Source organism: Ranitomeya imitator, unplaced genomic scaffold (assembly GCF_032444005.1).
Source record: "Ranitomeya imitator isolate aRanImi1 unplaced genomic scaffold, aRanImi1.pri SCAFFOLD_194, whole genome shotgun sequence".
Taxonomy (NCBI): domain Eukaryota; kingdom Metazoa; phylum Chordata; class Amphibia; order Anura; family Dendrobatidae; genus Ranitomeya; species Ranitomeya imitator.
Window position 1 is genome coordinate 269,618 of NW_027193317.1, and position 22,133 is coordinate 291,750.

At 46.4% G+C, this 22,133-nt stretch overlaps 2 protein-coding genes across 4 annotated transcripts in view; one reads left to right on the top strand and one right to left on the bottom strand.

Moving 5' to 3' along the window:
• LOC138653071 (gastrula zinc finger protein XlCGF66.1-like) overlaps positions 1–21,819 on the top strand; it is a 253,205-nt gene extending 231,386 nt beyond the window's left edge. For 2 of the 3 annotated variants that reach the window (XM_069743185.1, XM_069743186.1), the window contains exons 2-4: positions 450–599; positions 6,406–6,787; positions 20,973–21,819. In XM_069743185.1, coding sequence (XP_069599286.1) covers positions 522–599; positions 6,406–6,787; positions 20,973–21,181 — 669 coding nt within the window. In that variant the 5' untranslated portion in view covers positions 450–521 and the 3' untranslated portion in view covers positions 21,182–21,819. The remainder of the gene's footprint in view (positions 1–449; positions 600–6,405; positions 6,788–20,972) is intronic. The other variant, XM_069743187.1, reaches the window with a different exon arrangement.
• LOC138653070 (polyadenylate-binding protein 1-like) overlaps positions 19,205–22,133 on the bottom strand; it is a 29,956-nt gene continuing 27,027 nt past the window's right edge. Inside the window, exon 11 of the mRNA XM_069743182.1 lies at positions 19,205–19,219. The gene's annotated coding sequence lies outside the window, so the exon portion shown is untranslated. The remainder of the gene's footprint in view (positions 19,220–22,133) is intronic.

Sequence of the window (22,133 nt, forward strand, 5' to 3'; positions counted from 1 at the left end):
GTAAAGTAGACATGTGGGTAATGTTATTTATTAACTATTTTGTGTCACATAACTCTCTCGTTTAACAGAATAAAAATTCAAAATTTGAAAATTGCAAAATTTTCAAAATTGTAGCCAAATTTCCATTTTTTTCACGAATAAACGCAAAAATTATCGACCTAAATTTACCACTAACATGAAGCCCAATATGTCACAAAAAACAATCTCAGAACTGCTAGGATTCGTTGAAGCGTTCCTGAGTTATTACCTCATAAAGGGACAGTGGTCAGAATTATAAAAGACGGCCAGGTCATTAAGGTCAAAATAGGCTGGGTCATGAAGGGGTAAAGAAAGAAAAGAAATTGCCAAATAAGAAACCAACTTCAGCATCGGATTATCTCCAGTAATTGTAATTTTTCCATAAGATTTTCGGTATGTTTTTATATTGGTTCATCTTTTTTTCTACTCAGGGTCTTGCACTGAATAATCCTGTCCGTTAGTTCTTTTAATGTCAAATAATTTTACTGGTTCACCCACCAAGGATGGATAGAGAGAAGAAGAAGATGGAGGAGAGGATAATAAACCTCACCCTGGAGATAATCTTCCATCTTACTGGAGAGGTGAGAGGCTCTGGTGTCATCACATGACCTCATTATCTATGGGAATAACAGGATATGACCGGAGAGGTGAGAGGTTCTGATGTCATCGCATGACCTCATTATCTATGGGAATAACAGGATATGACCGGAGAGGAGAGAGGCTCTGATGTCATCACATGACCTCATTATCTATGGGAATAACGGGATATGACCGGAGAGGTGAGAGGCTCTGATGTCATCACATGACCTCATTATCTATGGGAATAACGGGATATGACCGGAGAGGTGAGAGGTTCTGATGTCATCACATGACCTCATTATCTATGGGAATAACGGGATATGACCGGAGAGATGAGAGGCTCTGATGTCATCACATGACCTCATTATCTATGGGAATAACGGGATATGACCGGAGAGGTGAGAGGCTCTGATGTCATCACATGACCTCATTATCTATGGGAATAACGGGATATGACCGGAGAGGTGAGAGGTTCTGATGTCATCACATGACCTCATTATCTATGGGAATAACGGGATATGACCGGAGAGGTGAGAGGCTCTGATGTCATCACATGACCTCATTATCTATGGGAATAACGGGATATGACCGGAGAGGTGAGAGGCTCTGATATCATCACATGAGCTCATTATCTACGGGAATAACGGGATATGACCGGAGAGGTGAGAGGCTCTGATATCATCACATGAGCTCATTATCTACGGGAATAACGGGATATGACCGGAGAGGTGAGAGGCTCTGATGTCATCACATGACCTCATTATCTATGGGAATAACGGGATATGACCGGAGAGGTGAGAGGCTCTGATATCATCACATGAGCTCATTATCTACGGGAATAACAGGGGATATGACCGGAGAGGTGAAAGGTTCTGATGTCATCACATGACCTCATTATCTATGGGAATAACAGGATATGACCGGAGAGGAGAGAGGTTCTGATGTCATCACATGACCTCATTATCTATGGGAATAACGGGATATGACCGGAGAGGTGAGAGGCTCTGATGTCATCACATTATTATTATTATTATTATTATACATTTTTATAGCGCCATTTATTCCATGACGCTTTACATGTGAATACGGGGCAAATATAGACAAATACATTAAACATGAGCAGATAACAAGGCACACGAGTACATAAGGAGGGAGGACCCTGCCCGCGAGGGCTCACAGTCTGCAGGGGGTGGGTGAGGATACACTAGGAGAGGGAAGAGCTGGCTGTGCGGCTGTTCAGTAGGTTGAGGATCACTGCAGGCTGTAGGCTTGTCGGAAGAGATGAGTCTTCAGGTTCTTTTTGAAGGTTTCTATGGTAGGCGCAAGTCTGATGTGTTGGGGTAGAGAGTTCCAGAGTATGGGGGAAGCACGGGAGAAGTCTTGGATGCGGTTATGGGAAGAAGAGATGAGAGGGGAGTAGAGAAGGAGGTCTTGGGAGGATCGGAGGTCGCGTGTAGGTAGGTACCGGGAGACCATGTCACAGATGTATGGAGGAGACAGGTTGTGGATGGCTTTGTATGTCAGTGTGAGGGTTTTGAACTGGAGTCTCTGGGCGATAGGAAGCCAGTGAAGGGCTTGACACAGGGGAGAGGCTGGGGAATAGCGGGGGGACAGGTGGATTAGTCGGGCAGCAGAGTGTAGGATGGATTGGAGTGGTGCCAGAGTGCTAGAGGGGAGTCCAGAGAGTAGGAGGTTGCAGTAGTCGAGGCGGGAGATGATAAGGGCATGCACTAGCGTTTTTGCAGTGTTGCGGTCAAGGAAAGCACGGATCCGGGAAATATTTTTGAGTTTGAGACGACAGGAGGAGGCAAGGGCTTGGATATGTGGCTTGAAAGAGAGGGCAGAGTCGAGGATCACCCCGAGGCACCGGGCGTGTGGGACTGGGGATAGTGAGCAGCCATTGACATTGATGGATAGGTCTGGTGGAGGGGTAGAGTGAGATGGGGGAAAGATGATGAATTCTGTTTTGTCCATGTTCAGTTGTAGAAAGCGAGCAGAAAAGAAGGCTGAAATGGCAGACAGACAGTGCGGGATTTTGGTAAGCAAGGAGGAGAGGTCATGTCCGGAGAGGTAGATCTGCGTGTCGTCAGCGTAGAGATGGTACTGCATACCGTGGGATTCTATGAGCTGTCCCAGGCCGAAAGTGTAGATGGAGAAGAGTAGGGGTCCTAGAACAGAGCCTTGAGGAACACCGACTGACAAGGGGCGAAGTGAGGAGGTGGTGTGGGGGAGGGAGACACTGAATGTTCGGTCTGTCAGATATGACGAGATCCAGGAAAGGGCCAAGTCTGTGATGCCAAGGGATGAGAGGATTTGTAGCAAAAGGGAGTGGTCTACAGTGTCAAAGGCAGAAGACAAGTCCAGGAGAAGGAGGACAGAGTAGTGTCGCTTGCTCCTGGCAGTTAGTAGGTCATTGGTGACTTTAGTTAGGGCAGTTTCAGTTGAGTGATGGGAACGGAAGCCTGATTGTAACCGATCAAAGAGGGAGCAGGAGGAGAAGTGGGAGGACAGTTCAAGATGGACGTGTTGCTCCAGCAATTTGGAGGCATAAGGGAGAAGAGATATTGGGCGATAGCTAGACACAGAGGATGGGTCGAGGGAGGGCTTTTTGAGGATGGGTGTGATCTTGGCATGCTTGAAGGATGAGGGAAAGACACCTGTTGTGAGTGAGAGGTTGAAGAGGTGTGTTAGGGTTGGGATGAAGACCGTGGAAAGGTTAGGGATGAGGTGGGATGGGAGCGGGTCAAGCGTGCAGGTGGTGAGGTGTGATCTTGACAGGAGGGTGGAGAGCTGATCTTCTGTCATGGTGGAGAAGCTGGTTTTGGAGGAGCAGGGTTGAGCAGCTAAGAGGGGCAGTGGGAGCTGTGGGCCAAAGCTTTCTCTGATCGTGTCGATCTTCTGTTTAAAGAAAGAGGCGAAGTCATCAGCAGAAATGAGGGGGGAGGGAGGAGGTGCGGGGGGACGGAGTAGAGAATTGAAAGTGTTGAAAAGCTGTTTAGGGTTGTGGGACAGGGAGGATATGAGGGATGAGAAGTAAGTTTGTTTTGCGGCAGTGAGCGCAGACTTGAAGCTGGCGAGGGACTGCTTGTATGCAGTGAAGTGGTCGGCAGAGTGGGATCGCTTCCATCTCCGCTCAGCAATCCTGGAAGCCCGTCTCAATTCTTTGGTCAGGCTGGTCAGCCAGGGCTGCCTGTTAATTGTACGAGTTTTACTATGCATGAGTGGGGTGGCCGAATCGAGTGTTGTTGTTATTGTGGTGTTATAAAAAGTGGCAGCAGCATCTGTGTCATGAAGGGAGGCTATGTCTGTGAGAGGGAGAAGGGACTCAGAGAGTGATTGTAAGTTGAGATGTTTGAGATTTCTGCGAGGGTGAGTGAGTTTGTGGAGTGGGGGTTGCACACTAGGAGAGGAGAGGGACGAGAATGTCAGTAGGTTGTGGTCAGACAGGGGGAGGGGTGTGTTAGTGAGGTTAGTAAGGGAGCAGAGGCGGGTGAAGATGAGGTCCAGCGTGTGGCCATCTTTGTGAGTGGCCTCAGAGGACCATTGAGTGAGGCCAAAGGAGGCAGTCAGTGATAAAAGTTTAGAGGTAGCTGAGGTGAAAGTGTCAATGGGGACATTGAAATCACCCATGATGATAGTGGGGATGTCAACAGAGAGGAAATGAAGTAGCCAGGTGGTGAAGTGGTCGAGAAAGGTGGAGATGGCTAGTTCTGGGGGGCGGTAGATGACAGCCAGCTGGAGGTTGGAGGGGGAATAGATGCGGACAGAGTGCACCTCAAACGAGGGAAGAGTAGCGGAGGGTGGTAGCGGGATTGGAGTAAAGGAGCAGGTGTCGGACAGGAGCAAGCCAACTCCTCCACCGCGTTTGTTGCTGGGGCGAGGGGTGTGAGAGAGGTGGAATCCGCCATAGGAGAGCGCAGCTGGAGAGGCCGAGTCAGAGGGGGTGAGCCAGGTTTCAGTGAGGCCGAGGAAGGAGAGTTTGTTGGTGATGAAGAGGTCATGGATAAATGGCAGTTTGTTGCAGATGGAGCGTGCGTTCCATAGTGCTCCAAGTAGGGGGAGCGGGGGAGTGGGGGCTGGATGAATGGGTATGAGGTTGTCGTGGTTGGGAAAACGTGCGGAGGATCGTGGCAGGGGGTTAGAAACGAGTGTGGGGATGAATTGGGGAGGGCCGGGATATGTCACCAGCAATGAGGAGTAACAGACAGATCATTAGAAGGTGGGAGCAGGATAGGACATGATTGGCCGTGTGTGTCTGGATAAAAAGGATTGTATGTGGAGGAACAGTTCTGAGGGGAAGGTGAGATGGCTGGGGAGTATGGAGGAAGAAATGACTAGTTCCTTACTAGGAGGAGGGATTGCAGGAGATTGTAAGAAGGAAAGTAGTATGGGGGTGAAAGAGAAAAGAAACCGAAACATTGTAGTGGTTGGTGTTCTGTTACCTTCCAGTCAATTCCAGTCCAATTCAGTCTAATTCAGAATCATAATTAAAAAGATGTAATTTAAAAGATGATTTGCAGCAGACTGAGTCTATAGCAGACTCCTGCATGTGAATATATCCCCAGTTAAGGGCAATCAGGTGTGAATGAGGGGGTGGCTGGGTATGGGAGACCAGATGTAGAGAGTTAAGCAAAGGTCATAAAGTGAGGGAGGGGTAAGACTGACCACTCAAAGAGATGCCAGGATCACACAATGGGATACATGAAAACAGGTCATGGAAACAAGCTCATAGGTAAGAAAGCATACTAAAAGGATTATATGTGCTGCACCAAGACACTCAGGTCCAGGGGAAGCATAGAAAAGTCAGTGCAATATACAGAGACATTCAGAAGCCAGGGAGAGCTGGGTAAAGTCAGTGCATACCATGGAAAATCAATGCAGTATACAGAGATATTCTGGAGCCAGGGAGAGCTGGGTAAAGTCAGTGCATACCATGGAAAATCAATGCAGTATACAGAGATATTCTGGAGCCAGGGAGAGCTGGGTAAAGTCAGTGCATACCATGGAAAATCAATGCAGTATACAGAGATATTCTGGAGCCAGGGAGAGCTGGGTAAAGTCAGTGCATACCATGGAAAATCAATGCAGTATACAGAGATATTCTGGAGCCAGGGAGAGCTGGGTAAAGTCAGTGCATACCATGGAAAATCAATGCAGTATACAGAGATATTCTGGAGCCAGGGAGAGCTGGGTAAAGTCAGTGCATACCTGTGGGAAGAGGAGAACAGCTCGATTAGATGGTGCAGATGATGATAATATTGTAGTAGTGATGAGTAGCCAAATGCATTCTAGAATTCAGTCTAATTCAGAATCATAATTAAAAAGATGTAATTTAAAAGATGGAAGTTAAAAGATGATTTTCAGCAGACTGAGTCTATCACATGACCTCATTATCTACGGGAATAACAGGGGATATGACCGGAGAGGTTCTGATGTCATCACATGACCTCATTATCTATGGGAATAACAGGATATGACCGGAGAGGAGAGAGGCTCTGATGTCATCACATGACCTCATTATTTATGGGAATAACAGGGGATATGACTGGAGAGGTGAGAGGCTCTGATGTCATCACATGACCTCATTATCTATGGGAATAACAGGGGATGTGACCGGAGAGGTGAGAGGTTCTGATGTCATCACATGACCTCATTATCTATGGGAATAACAGGATATGACCGGAGAGGAGAGAGGCTCTGATGTCATCACATGACCTCTTTATCTATGGGAATAACAGGGGATATGACCGGAGAGGTGATGGACTCTGGAGATGTCTGTAGTGATATTATTAATGTCTCCACACTCAGGATTACATAGTAGTGAAGATCTCTAGTGATCGCTGTCAGGCCCCTGTGTCTGAAGGACGGGGAGGAACCCTGAGCCCAATCCTGGAGCCTCCACCTCACTCCCAGATACATGAGGAGATCAATGACCAGAAGATCCTAGAACTCGCCAACAAGATGATTGAGCTGCTGACTGGAGAGGTGACGCTGCTGGGAATGCTGGGACATTATACAGGACAGCACTGGAGGATTCTGGGTGATGACGGTATCATTGTGTGTCAGGTTCCTATAAGGTGTCAGGACGTCACCGTCTATTTCTCCATGGAGGAATGGGAGTATCTAGAAGGACCCAAGGATCGGTACCAGGAGGTGATGATGGAGGAGCACCGGCCCCGCACATCACCAGGTAATAGTCAGGACTAAATACACACGGCCTATAATTCTCTGTATGTAATAACGATGTCAGTCCCGTCTGTGTCTCCTCAGTTCTCTCCAGTAAAAGGACAACCCCAGGGACTTCTCCGATCATCGGGGACTTTTACAATATTTGTTTTGCAGATTTTGGATCCGGAAAAAGATCTGAACAATATTAATGGTCCAAAGAGAAATGTGTGGGGCAATCAGCGGTGTAAAGAGGAGACCCCTAATATGAGGGGCAATCAGCGGTGTGAAGAGGAGACCCCTAATGTGAGGGGCGATCAGCGGTGTAAAGAGGAGACCCCTAATATGAGGGGCGATCAGCGGTGTGAAGAGGAGACCCCTAATGTGAGGGGCGATCAGCGGTGTAAAGAGGAGACCCCTAATGTGAGGGGCGATCAGCGGTGTAAAGAGGAGACCCCTAATATGAGGGGCGATCAGCGGTGTGAAGAGGAGACCCCTAATGTGAAGGGCGATCAGCGGTGTAAAGAGGAGACCCCTAATGTGAAGGGCGATCAGCGGTGTAAAGAGGAGACCCCTAATATGAGGGACGATCAGCGGTGTGAAGAGGAGACCCCTAATGTGAGGGGCGATCAGCGGTGTAAAGAGGAGACCCCTAATATGAGGGGCGATCAGCGGTGTAAAGAGGAGACCCCTAATATGAGGGGCGATCAGCGGTGTGAAGAGGAGACCCCTAATGTGAGGGGCGATCAGCGGTGTAAAGAGGAGACCCCTAATGTGAGGGGCGATCAGCGGTGTAAAGAGGAGACCCCTAATGTGAGGGGCGATCAGCGGTGTAAAGAGGAGACCCCTAATGTGAGGGGCGATCAGCGGTGTAAAGAGGAGACCCCTAATGTGAGGGACGATCAGCGGTGTAAAGAGGAGACCCCTAATATGAGGGGTGATCAGCGGTGTAAAGAGGAGACCCCTAATGTGAGGGACGATCAGCGGTGTAAAGAGGAGACCCCTAATGTGAGGGGCGATCAGCGGTGTAAAGAGGAGACCCCTAATGTGAGGGGCGATCAGCGGTGTAAAGAGGAGACCCCTAATGTGAGGGGCGATCAGCGGTGTAAAGAGGAGACCCCTAATGTGAGGGGCGATCAGCGGTGTAAAGAGGAGACCCCTAATGTGAGGGGCGATCAGCGGTGTAAAGAGGAGACCCCTAATGTGAGGGACGATCAGCGGTGTAAAGAGGAGACCCCTAATATGAGGGACGATCAGCGGTGTAAAGAGGAGACCCCTAATATGAGGGACGATCAGCGGTGTAAAGAGGAGACCCCTAATATGAGGGACGATCAGCGGTGTAAAGAGGAGAACCCTAATATGAGGGGCGATCAGCGGTGTAAAGAGGAGACCCCTAATGTGAGGGACGATCAGCGGTGTAAAGAGGAGACCCCTAATGTGAGGGACGATCAGCGGTGTAAAGAGGAGACCCCTAATGTGAGGGGCGATCAGCGGTGTAAAGAGGAGACCCCTAATGTGAGGGGCGATCAGCGGTGTAAAGAGGAGACCCCTAATGTGAGGGGCGATCAGCGGTGTAAAGAGGAGACCCCTAATGTGAGGGACGATCAGCGGTGTAAAGAGGAGACCCCTAATGTGAGGGGCGATCAGCGGTGTAAAGAGGAGACCCCTAATATGAGGGACGATCAGCGGTGTAAAGAGGAGACCCCTTATATGAGGGGCGATCAGTGGTGTAAAGAGGAGACCCCTAATATGAGGGGCGATCAGCGGTGTAAAGAGGAGACCCCTAATGTGAGGGGCGGTCAGCGGTGTAAAGACGAGACCCCTACAGATCACCGCCCAGGTGAGTGGTGACCGCGGGATAAAAAGAGAAGTCGGATATTCTTCTCCGTCGCCAGCTCTTTAGTGTTTGTGTTCTGTTAATTTTTAGTTATATATTCAGACAAAATACAAATTAAATATGGTTGCAAAATACAGCCAGAATGTGGATGTGAAAGATACAAGAACTGTTTAACCCCTTAGTGACAGAGCCAATTTGGTACTTAATGACCGGGCCAATTTTTGCAATTCTGACCACTGTCACTTTATGAGGTTATAACTCTGGAACGCTTCAATGGATCCCGCTGATTCTGAGATTGTTTTTTCGTGACATATTGTACTTCATGTTAGTGGTAACATGTCTTCGATATTACTTGCGATTATTTATGAAAAAAACGGAAATATGGCGAACATTTTTAAAATTTTGCAATTTTCAAACTTTGTATTTTTATGCCCTTAAATCAGAGAGATATGTCATGAAAAATAGTTAATAAATAACATTTCCCACATGTCTACTTTACATCAGCACAATTTTGGAAACAAAATTTTTTTTTGTTAGGGAGTTATAAGGGTTAAAAGTTGACCAGCAATTTCTCATTTTTACAACACCATTTTTTTGTTAGGGACCACATCTCATTTGAAGTCATTTTGAGGGGTCTATATGATAGAAAATAATGAAGTGTGGCACCATTCTAAAAACTACACCCCTCAAGGTTCTCAAAACGACATTCAAGAAGTTTATTAACCCTTTACGTGCTTCACAGGAACTGAAACAATGTGGAAGGAAAAAATGAACATTTAACTTTTTTTTGCAAACATCTTAATTCAGAACCATTTTTTTTATTTTCACAAGTGTAAAAACAGAAATGTAACCATAAATTTTGTTATGCAATTTCTCCTGAATACGCCAATACCCCATATGTGGGAGTAAACCACTTTTTGGGCGCACCGCAGAACTTAGAAGTGAAGGAGCGCCGTTTGACTTTTTCAATGCAGAATTGGCTGGAATTGAGATTGGACGCCATGTTGCGTTTGCAGAGCCCCATGATGTGCCTAAACAGTGGAAACCCCCCACAAGTGACACCATTTTGGAAACTAGACCCCTTAAGGAACTTATCTAGATGTGTGGTGAGCACTTTGAACCCCCAAGTGATTCACAGAAGTTTATAACGTAGAGCCGTGAAAATAAAAAATCGCTTTTGTTTACACAAAAATGATCTTTTCGCCCACAAATTCTTATTTTCACAAGGGTAACAGGAGAAATTAGACCACAAAAGTTGTTGTGCGATTTCTCGATACCCCATATGTGAGGGTAAACCACTGTTTGGGCGCACCGCAGAGCTTGGAAGTGAAGGAGCGCCGTTTTACTTTTTCAATGTAGAATTGGCTGGAATTGAGATTGGACGCCATGTCGCGTTTGGAGAGCCCCTGATGTGCCTAAACAGTAGAAACCCCCCACAAGTGACCCCATTTTGGAAACTAGACCCCTTAAGGAACTTATCTAGATGTGTGGTGAGCACTTTGAACCCCCATGTGCTTCACAGAAGTTTATAATGTAGAGCCGTGAAAAAAAAAAAATCGCATTTTTTCTACAAAAATGATCTTTTTGCCCACAAATTTTTATTTTCACAAGGGTAACAGGAGAAATTAGACCAGAAAAGTTGTTGTGCAATTTCTCCTGAGTACGCTGATACCCAATATGTGGGGGTAAACCACTGTTTGGGCGCACCGCAGAGCTTGGAAGAGAAGGAGTGCCGTTTTACTTTTTCAATGTAGAATTGGCTGGAATTGAGATTGGACGCCATGTCGCGTTTGGAGAGCCCCTGATGTGCCTAAACAGTAGAAATCCCCCACAAGTGACCCCATTTTGGAAACTAGACCCCCCATGGAACTTATATAGATGTGTGGTGAGAACTTTGAATGCCCAAGTGCTTCACAGAAGTTTATAATGCAGAGTCATAAAAAAAATATATATATATATTTTTCCACAAAAAGGATTTTGTAGCCCCCAAGTTTTTATTTTCACAAGGGTAACAAGAGAAATTGGACCCCAGAAGTTGTTATCCAATGTATCCCGAGTATGCTGATGCCAAATATGTGGGGGTAACCCACTGTTTGGGCGCACGGCAGAGCTTAGAAGGGAGGGAGCACCATTTGACTTTTTGAGCGCAAAATTGGCTGTCGTGTTTGGAGACCCCCTGATGTACCTAAACAGTGGAAACCCCCCAATTCTAGCTCCAACCCAACTCCAACACACCCCTAACCCTAATCCCAACCCGATCCATAATCCTAATCACTAACCCTAACGATAATCCCAACCCTTACCCCAAAACAACCCTAATGTCAACCCTAACCATAACCCTAATCAAAACCCTAAATCCAACACACCCCTAATCCTAATCTCAACACTAACCTCAAACCTAACCCTAATCCCAATACACCCCTAATCACAACCCTAACCTTAACCCTAATCCCAAACCTAACCCTAATCCCAAGCGTAACCCTAATGCCAACCCTAACCCTAATACCAACCCTAATCCAAACCCTAACCCTAATCCCAACTCTAACCCTAACTTTAGCCCCAACCCTAACCCTAAAGCTACTTTCACACTTGCGTCGTTTGGCATCCGTCGCAATCCGTCATTTTGGACAAGAAACAGATCCTGCAAATGTGCCCGCAGGATGTGTTTTTTGCCCATAGACTTGTATTGCCGACGGATCGTGACGGATGGCCACACGTCGCGTCCGTAGTGCACTGGATCAGTGTTTTGGCGGACCGTCAGCACAAAAAAACATTCATTGTAACGTTTTTTTGTATGTCGCATCCGCCATTTCTGACCACACATGCGTGGCCGTAACTCCGCCCCCTCCTCCCCAGGACATAGATTGGGCAGCGGATGCGTTGAAAAACTACATCCGCTGCCCACGTTGTGCACAATTTTCACAACGTGCGTCGGTATGTCGAGCCGATGCATTGCGACGGCCCCGTACCGACGTGTGAAAGAAGCCTAACCCTAAATTTAGCGCCAACCCTAACTCTAAATTTAGCCCCAACCCTAACCCTAAATTTAGCCCTAACCCTAGCCTTAACCCTACCCCTAACCCTAGCCCTACCCCTAACCCTACCCCTAACCCTAATTTTAGCCCCAACTGCTCTTCTCCTGCCGGCCGGCAGATGGAGACAGATGGCGGGCGCACTGCACATGCGCCCGCCATTTTCTTTTGCCCAGAAGATGCCGGCGGCCAGGAGGAGCAGCAGGAGGATCCAGGGACACAGGTGAGTATGGCAGGGTCCCCGAATCCCCCTATTTCTCTGTCCTCTGATGTGCGATCACATCAGAGGACAGAGAATTACACTTAGCTTTTTTTTTTTTTTTTTTTGCGGTCGCCGGTAAACAGTTAATTACCGGCGATTGCAAAACAGGGGTCGCTAAAACCGACCCCCGATCATGCTCTTTGGGGTCTCGGCTACCCCCGGAGCCGAGACCCCAAAGATTCTCGCGGGGCCGGCGGGCGCACTGCGCATGCGCCCATTTTCAAGATGGCGGCGCCCACCGGGAGCCACGAGGAGCATCGGGAGAGATAGGTAAGTATTGGGGGGCTACCTGGGACCCCTTTTCTCTATCCTCCGATGTGCGATCACATCGTAGGATAGAGAAATTAAAAAGAGATCGCGTTTTCTTTTGCGATCGCCGGTAAACGGTTAATTACCGGCGATCGCAAATGCGGGGTGGGTTAAAAACCCCCCGAATCATGTTCTCTGGGGTCTCGGCTACCCCCGGCAGCTGAGACCCCGGAGAAAATCCGACTCTGGGGGGCGCTATTTACTTTTTCCACAGCACCGTTAATTAACGGCGCTGTGGTTTAAGTACCCTTAGCGGCCGCCGTTAAAAGGCGTATCGGCGGTCGCTAAGGGGTTAATGTCTGCTGTTGTTTTATAGCAGCATTTATCTGGGATTGAAAGAGAAATAAGAACTGTATGTAGGGGTGAAAAAACTATGGAAACAGTTGCACATTTTTCAAGAACGCCTCTTTTCCTAAAATCTGAAAGCTCCTGAGAAAAGTTGTCCAAACGATAGTGAATACATTTTGAAGTATAGACTGCTCTAATGAGCGTTAGTGGGGCCTCCTACACATGAAAAACTTACGGAAACCAAATCTTTCTGTGGAAATGGCCAAACATTTTCTATTTGGAATATTCTTTTTATGTAGGGTAAGGTAGATAATGTACCGAGAAAGGCAGTCACAGCTTGCCGAGTACATTGTTGCAAATTTGTATGCTCCTTTTTGCATTTTATTCCAGCATGAGTTTTATTAAGATAAGCGAATACGATGTCAATTTTAGATAAGAAAAGCCATTTGTTCTTTGTACATTACAATTCCACTCTTCCTCCATGCATTGTAAAGCCTCATAGTTGTCGGATAAATGATCATCTGGTCGACAGCTTCTTCTACCGAACTCAGCATACACCGAAGTGCACTAACAGCTCCTAAAGGACATCATAAATTATATGCAGGCTTGGACTGGCTCCTCCGGTGGGCCCACGTGCACGAATGGGTCACCACCCTCTTATATAAGCAGCACTTGACACTTTATAATTGAATCATTATGTACGGACACAGGCAGCATCTTATTAATTGAACAATCTACCCAGTTCATTGTTATACAAATTTGTGATTAAGGATAATGTCACATTTGCACGTAGTTGAAAAGTGGGGTTCTGGAGATGGTTCTTCGTGGGCCAGACACTGATTATGTGTCATATACAGTGCCGTACATTGTAATGTGTGTCCTGAAGCCAAGTCCAGATATGATAAATCCAGTACATACTGTATATCCACAATAACAGAATCCATGAGCCCTGTATGGGCCTTTGTAGCATTCTAGATCCTATAAAGACGTACGTTTCACCCTCTACTGGTACTAGAAGTACTTCACCATCTTATTAAATGGTGCAGGTTTTTTCCTTGCTGGCAGTGCAAGGGTCAATCTGTCAGCTCTTTAATGTTTGCCACTCCCCTCTACTATACATGATCACCTTTGGAATTGTCAGTGCTAGCTCTCACTGCCTGGTTTGGAGTTGGAGGTGTAGTTCTTGTTTGGAGATTTGTTATTGTTGCTCAGTTTTTTTTGTGTGCACATCCTCATCCTCTCCTACTTGGTTTCTCCTTCCTTTTACTCCCGTGTGTTCCACTCTGTTGTTTAATGAGTGTATTTTATAAGATTCTTATTTTCATTTATCTCTGTCCGTCTTCCCTTGTTTGTCTGGTTAGTGTTCTCCTACACACTTTGGCTTCTCACCTTCCTGGGTGGGGGAGGGAACAGATAAGGGTTGATATAGGAGCACAGCAAAGCACGTGAACCAGGTGTCTCATTCTTCAAAAGTAATCCAAGGAAACAGGGATAGTCTAGAGCTCCCCTATTTTTAGGGACCTGGTTAGCGCCCACAGTCACAAGGTATTTTGTGATATTAACACTGGCCCATAACTTTTTTGATCCATCATGGATCCGGCGGCTGCTCTGACAGGTTAAGTGCAGCCACTCAGCTTGGCAGACTTGCGCCCAGTTGTTTGGCAACCCCTAACACTTCAGGCTTAGGGCTCTCAGGCAACCCTTAGTTGAGCCCAAGATCACATTGCCAGATAGGTTCTCTAGGAGTTGGGATGTTTGTTGTTTTCAGGGAAACCTGTAAACTTTATTTTATATTACATAATCACTACTCAGGTACCGAGGAGCAATGGGTGGGGATCGCCTGGGCATTTTGTATTCCGTGTGACTCTGTCTCTTCAGACGGTTGAGGATTTTTTTTCAGGCTCTGGGTCATATATACGATGACCCCGACCTTGTTTCTCTGGCCGAATCTAAACTGTGAGCTTCCGCAGGGAGACCGGACAGTGGAGGTGTATTGCTCCGAGTCTCGTAGGTGGTCCAGTTCTGTCAAGGGCTTTCTGTGAGGGTAAAGGATGAAGGCGGCCATGTCTCTGGCTATCCAGGTGGACTGCCGTCTTCAGCAGAGACATAAACAGACACCCCAATTTTCGAGGGATCCGGGGTCAAGGGAACCTAGGGCTTACTCAACCAAAGAACCAATGCATTTGGCGGGAATGGCTTGTTTATTTGTCCCACTGCAGTTTGGCATACAGGGGAAGTGTGTTTTGTTGGTGAGAAGGATCGTTTTGTGGGTACTTGTCCTTCCATACATAACCGCAAACAGCCACGAGAAAAGTAAGGAGCCCGGGTTGTGGGTAAGTTAACAACCCAGGTGTATATATTTCCTCTGTGGTAAGGTCACAATTTTTTTACCAGCCAAGATCCATTTTGGTAAAATTAAAGTGGTTATTTAAGCCTTTCTAGACAGTGAGGCAGTGTTTTATCAGATTAATGCCAGGTTCGTCCAGGACAAGGGTCTCAAGACACATAAACTGTCTAGTCTATGCCCACAATTGCCATTGACTCTGTACCCTTGAGCCAGGGGTATTTTACTCAGGTCATTCGAATGATACATCTGCTGATAGGGGCAATGCACTCAGAATTAATCAAGTGTTATGTGCTAGATAGTTTGCCCTCTCCTGTGGCATTTGAACTACCTTGGCGTATGCTGAACAATGCTGTAGTGGACTGACAGACTCGGGAGGTGGTAAAGTGGAGCGAGTATTGTCAAGGACACTGGTTGGGCACCCGGTTAGCCAGGGTGGATACCCGGTCTCTGCCGGAATACCTGTCTGACTTCGGGGATGTGTTTTCAGAACAGGGGTGTCAAGACCTCCTTCCTCATAGTCCTTATGATTGTGCTATTAATCTTATTGATGGGGCCATTATCTAATATTCAATGGGGCTATTATATAATTATTCTGTTCCAGAGAGGCAGGCCATAAAGGTCTACACCATGTTCCAAATTATTATGCAAATTGGATTTAAGTGTCATAAAGATTTAATTGTTTTGTTTTTCAAAGAAACTCGTGGATGGTATTGTGTCTCAGGGCTCAATGGCTCACTGAAATCAATCTTAAACACATGTGATAATTAGTTTTCCAGGTGATTCTAATTAAAGGAAAACTACTTAAAAATGATGTTCCACATTATCAAGCAGGCCACAGGTTTCAAGCAATATGAGAAATAAAAAGGATTTCTCTACTGCTGAAAAGCGTTAAATAGTGCAATGCCTTGGTCAAGGGATGAAAACATTAGATATTTCACGAAAACAGAGTGATAATTAGGGTTGAGTGAAAAGGATCGGACAAATTGAAAAATCTCCAACTTTCGGCAAAGTCGGGTTTCATGAAACCCGACCCAATCCTAATGTGGGATCGGCCACGAGGTCGGCGATCAGCGCGCCAAAGTCGTGTTTCGTATGACGTTTTCAGCACAATTTCTCAGCCAATGAAGGAGGATGCAGAGTGTGGGCAGCGTGATGACATAGGTCCTGGTCCCCACCATCTTAGAGAAGGGCATTGCAGTGATTGGCTTGCTTTCTGCGGCGACGCAGGGGCTATAAAGGGGCATGCACGCCGACCGCCATCTTACTTCTGCCGATCTTAGCATAGGGAGAGGTTGCTGCAGCTGCATCAGAAGAAGGGATATAGTTAGGGAGGGAAGATTAACCCCGAAACTGCTTGTGCTGTAGCGATTTCCACTGTCCAACACCACCTTTTCTTTGCAGGGACAGTGGAGTTTATATTTTTGTGCATCAGCTCTGTAGCTTATTAGGCTGCCTTATAAGGCTCCCTGATAGCTGCATTGCTGTTTGTACGCCGCTGTGCAAACCAACTGCTTTTTGAAAAGCAAAAATCCTGTTGCTCCTTTCTGCACAGTTATCTTGTTTATTTGACCACTCCACACTTTTGTGTGCAGCAGTCCTTTTTATTGCTGGCTGCCAAACTTGTCCTGAGCTCATTGTAGGGAGATTGAAATTGTACTACAGTCCTTGTATTTTTTGATATATCTTCCAGCCACGTTCTGCCACTAACATTGTGTAGTGAAATACACTGGGCCTGAGTTTGGGTGTATTCTCCTCCCCAAAAAAGGGAGATTTAAATTGGCACTAAGTGGATCTACGTCAGTTCTGTTTGTCGTATATCTTCCAGCCACGTTCTGCCACTTACATTGTGTAGTGAAATACACTGGGCCTGAGTTTAGGTGCAGTCTCCCCCCCAAAAAAGGGAGATTTAAATTCTCAACAAGTTTATATACACCTACCTTGTTTTATAGTACCATATAACGGTTGTTATTTTGGTTACATTTTCCCAAAAATGAGGAAGTCTGGTGGAAGAGGCCGTGGGCGGTCGTTGCCAGCTGGTAATGATGGTGGTAGTGGAAAAAGCAAAATAGCACATAAGGCTCGAGGTGTTGAGCCAGCGTCATCGTCTGGCTACACAAGGCCTCAAAGGCTCCCTTATCTGGGAGTAGGAAAACCGCTTTTAAAGCCGGAACAGCAGGAAAAAGTTTTGGCTTTCCTTGCTGACTCAGCCTCTAGCTCTTGACCCTGGTAATGTCGAGCAGTTGGGGTAGATAAACAGCACAAACCTTCCCTTTTAATAACCCCCCCCCATAACCCATGCCCTCTTACCCCTAAATAAAGACTCAAACTACATATTCTTTTGGAATAATGTCGGCCACTGCAGCCTTTTTATTTAAATACAAACAAACATAATAAATTATAACATCCAATAACTTTAAACTAGGAGGGGTCCTTGGAGCTCCCATGGATCTGGTGATCAAACACACAGCACAACGTGAACGTTACCAAAACCAAATTACTCCCAGCCGATACCGCCTGGCTCAGGAGCACCAAAACCCCAGCGGGTTCCCTGTTCACGTTACAATTCCCGGGGAACCGACCACCCCCGCCGGAACCCCCCAAGTCACCAGATCCAAAACCAGTTTTAACACAAAATAACGGGGAGCCATAAGCCAATGAATCCCCCCAACCCAATTTCCATCAACTCCAAGGACTCCCCCCAGCCACCACAACGAGGGACTTTGAAACCTTAAAGACCTGAGACCCCACCACTCCGAAACGCTATGGCCTTCTCCACACCTTCCTGCAGCCCAAGTGCCCAAAAATCAATCCCAACGGCATTCAGAAGCACACCGTCTGCCAGCCAGAACGCCCCGTCACCTTTTTCCAACTCAAAATGCCTTACGGCTACTCCACCATTCCTGGCCACAAACACGGACACCGCTCTGTTGACCTTGATCCTGGCCTTATTAAGTTTTTCCAAGGACCGCATATTCCTCCACCGTTTTCGCGGTACAATCTCCGACCAGACCACCGATATCCCCGGATATAACCGCCACAACCGCAACAAGTCCTGCTTGATGTCCTTAATTAGTTCTCTAAATGGGCGCATACCCAAATCATTACCTCCCACGTGTAGCACCAAAATCTACGGTGACCTGTCCAAAACTACCGCAGCATTGATCTCCTTCAGCACCCTGTTCCAGGACAAACCTCTAAAACCAATCCACCGGACCACTGCTACCGACCGATCGAAACCGAGTTGTCTACCCTTCGACCGTACGTCAGCGCGCCGGGCTCCCCAATGCACATAGGAATGGCCGAAAATCCACACCAAAAACGGTAAGGAACCTAAAAATACAAACACAAAGTTCAATCCACCACCTAAAGACCGCGATTTATCAAAACGAACCTTTCCAGGACGAAAACACACACCCCCACTTAACACCTAACATAACTGCGATATCTATTCGACTTCCATCTCCCAATACGCTTGATAGCCTCCGCATCCAAACCTCCCGCAGCCGCATCCGTAGCTGCCCCAATCCGAAAGGAATGAGGAGTAAAACGCGAATCATCCAACCCCAATACATCAAGCGCTCTCTTGAAAATCATCTGAAACTGATATCTTGACAAAGCAGAACCGTCCTCATGACAAAGTAAAGATCCCTCCCTGCGAGGCCCTAGCCCCCAAAAACTTTTCAAACAACTAACTGGGCACATCAGTGAACCAACTACCGCACCCAACTCAATTTTTCTACCGCGCCCCATCTGATCCGTCTTGGATCGACGCAACCAGAACTCCACACGCCCTTCAGACAAGAGAACATCCCTTGCCAAAACTCCCCCAGCTGTATACTTATTAGGAGACACCAGTTCACTAATTCTCATTGCACCAAAATATGCCAACGAGAAAGCCAAACTGAAAAGACGTTGTTCAAACAGTGACCCACAACAGTCCCCCAAAATCTCACCCAATCGCTCCAACATCGCAAAAGACACGGGACGCCGGGAATCCAACCTACCATATTGTCTCCGGAAACCTTTTACGGCTTGCCTCACCAGGAAAGCTTTAGACAAATCACACTGCCCCCTCAATTTGAAACCAAACGCCAAAGCCGCCAGCAAGCGTGATACCTTCGCCCACGACCAACCCTCATCCAAACCACGGCTAATCCAGGACAACAAAATCCCCACCTGATCATCAGCATTACCTCCACCCGGGCAGGATGCCAAGACCCCTTCCCAAGAAGACCAAGCCATCTGATAAGCCTCCCATGTTTTGGGAGCCAACGACGACCTTATCAGATCTTCAGCATCCCCGATGCCACGAGCCAAAGGTCCGCTGGGCAATCCAAACCGATGGTTTCTGCCTCCGGAGCCAAAGACCGGAAACGCTCGAACTGGAAACGAGAAAGAGAATCAACTAACGACCAACCACTAGATTGGGCACGGGGAATCACCTCACGGAGTCATTTCCATGTGGTGGTTGCAATATTTGCCCCTACATGGTTGCAGCTGATAATGTTACCCTCCCAATGTTTCCAGGCACTTTAAACCTTATTCAAACTGTCGCTCGAGGAATCTACTATATTGTCTAATTCTGTCTGTTTGTAATGGAAATCCCGCGTCCCTGATTGGTCGCGCCAGCCGCACACGATCAATCAGCGACAGGCGCAGTCATAGTGTGTCAGTCACAGTGTGATGTAGTTCAGTCACGTTTACTGGACAAGTTCCATCAGTCACAGTGCCATGCAGTTCACTCACGTTTACTGAACAAGTTCTGTAAGTCAAAGTGCCACATAGTTCACTCACGTTTACTGAACAAGTTCTGTCAGTCACAGTGCAATGCAGTTCAGTCACGTTTACTGAACAAGTCCTGTCTGTCACAGTGCCACATAGTTCAGTCACGTTTACTGAACAAGTTCTGTAAGTCACAGTGCCACATAGTTCACTCACGTTTACTGAACAAGTTCTGCCAGTCACAGTGCCACATAGTTCAGTCACGTTTACTGAACAAGTTCTGTCAGTCACAGTGCCACGCAGTTCAGTCACGTTTACTGAACAAGTTCTGTTAGTCACAGTGCCATGCAGTTCAGTCACGTTTACTGAACAAGTCCTGTCTGTCACAGTGCCACATAGTTCACTCACGTTTACTGAACAAGTTCTGCCAGTCACAGTGCCACATAGTTCAGTCACGTTTACTGAACAAGTTCTGTAAGTCACAGTGCCACCCAGTTCAGTCACGTTTACTGAACAAGTTCTGTCAGTCACAGTGCCACGTAGTTCAGTCACGTTTACTGAACAAGTTCTGTCAGTCACAGTGCCACGTAGTTCAGTCACGTTTACTGAACAAGTTCTGTCAGTCAGAGTGCCACGCAGTTCAGTCACGTTTACTGAACAAGTTCTGTCAGTCACAGTGCCATGCAGTTCAGTCACGTTTACTGAATAAGTTCTGTCAGTCACAGTGCCACGTGGTTCAGTCACGTTTACTGAACAAGTTCTGTCAGTCACAGTGCCACGCAGTTCAGTCACGTTTACTGAAGAAGTTCTGTCAGTCACAGTGCCATGCAGTTCACTCACGTTTACTGAACAAGTTCTGTGAGTCACAGAGCCACGTAGTTCAGTCACGTTTACTGAACAAGTCCTGTCTGTCACAGTGCCACGCAGTTCAGTCACGTTTACTGAACAAGTTCTGTCAGTCACAGTGCCACATAGTTTAGTCACGTTTACTGAACAAGTTCTGTCCACATATTCTAGAATACCCGATGCGTTAGGATCAGGCCACCATCTAGTGTGATATATATTCTTATCTGTCAATGCCCAAAGATATACAGTATGTGGGACAAAGTAGCCAAGAAATCAAACGCAGAATTCAGCAGCACATTTCCAATATAGAACACCATGGGAGTAGACATCACAAAATACGTGTAATGATGGTGGACCAGGTTATTGGCAACATTCGGGGTGGGAATCCAACTAAGGACCTCCTTCGCCGGGAGTCCCGTTGGATTTTCAATTTAAAGAGCATGTCCCCTGGAGGTCTAAAGGAGGAATTCTCGTTTTCTGGGTTCTATGGTTAAAATACACACCATAATTATATGTCTTTTTGTTTAGTTATATGGCTCATCTCTATTCTATTTCTATTTTTTTTAGATATACCCTGGACCAGTAGACATTGGTATTCGTTGTTCTGTGATGGAAGCACATTCACTTTCCCTGGAGAGGATTTACATCTTACTCTCACCTTGGTGCTTGCTTGGAGTATTATGGCTATTTTCATCAGAGAATTAGGCTGGGTTCACATTGCGTTATGGGCGCCCGTTATACGGACTACGTTACACCGCGGCATAAACACGGTGTAACGTAGTCCGTTAAGGCCGCCATTAATTCCTATGTGGGATGCATCGCACAATGGGCGTGCGCTAGGGATGTGCCGTCATTGAGTGACGGACCCTGAGACGCGGGCTGCAGCGTTTCCTAGTCCGTCACTGCTAGCGCAGATAGAGCTAGCAGATGCTCTATCTGCGCTAGCGTGCTGCCATACCGGCACTTGCATCAGCAGCCCGTTAACGTATGTGTTGAACGGGCTGCTGTAAACGCAATGTGAACCCGGCCTTATTTTCTAGTCATCAGATCTCTTTCCTGAAGCGTCTATTCACAGTACCATATCTTCATTTATGTTTTTTTGAGTTTTCCTTTATTCTAATTGTTCAGCTGGGTCCGACACTTATCTAACAAGTGTTTGTTTCCTATATTCTGGATCATTAATCGTGGATGATTGGCAGTTCAGTACGACTTGAGACTTATGTATATGTACCATGTATTGTCATGGGCCAGCCTCCTCGATTTGTTTCAGATTTTTTTCCCTGCATTTTGACCTTTTTCATCTATTTATAAAGTCATGTTTAGTCTCGGGCAGTTTGTTGAAGGAGACTTTCGGGTTTCTTTTTTGTATTTTTGTATTTTGCCTAATGGTTCAATAAAGATTCAGTATGCATTATACAGTGTGATAGTTATTAAATATTCTCATGTGGTTCTGTGTTATCTTACTCTATTACATCATCTATCTCTTTATTATTATTTTATTATTATTTTTTTATATTTATTTTCATTAACTTTATTATATACAGTACAGACCAAAAGTTTGGACACACCTTATCATTTAAAGATTTTTCTGTATTTTCTTGACTCTGAAAACTGTAAATTCACACTGAAGGCATCAAAGCTATGAATTAACACATGTGGAATTATATACTTAACAAAAAAGTGTGAAACAACTGAAATGATGTCTTAATTCTAGGTTCTTCAAAGTAG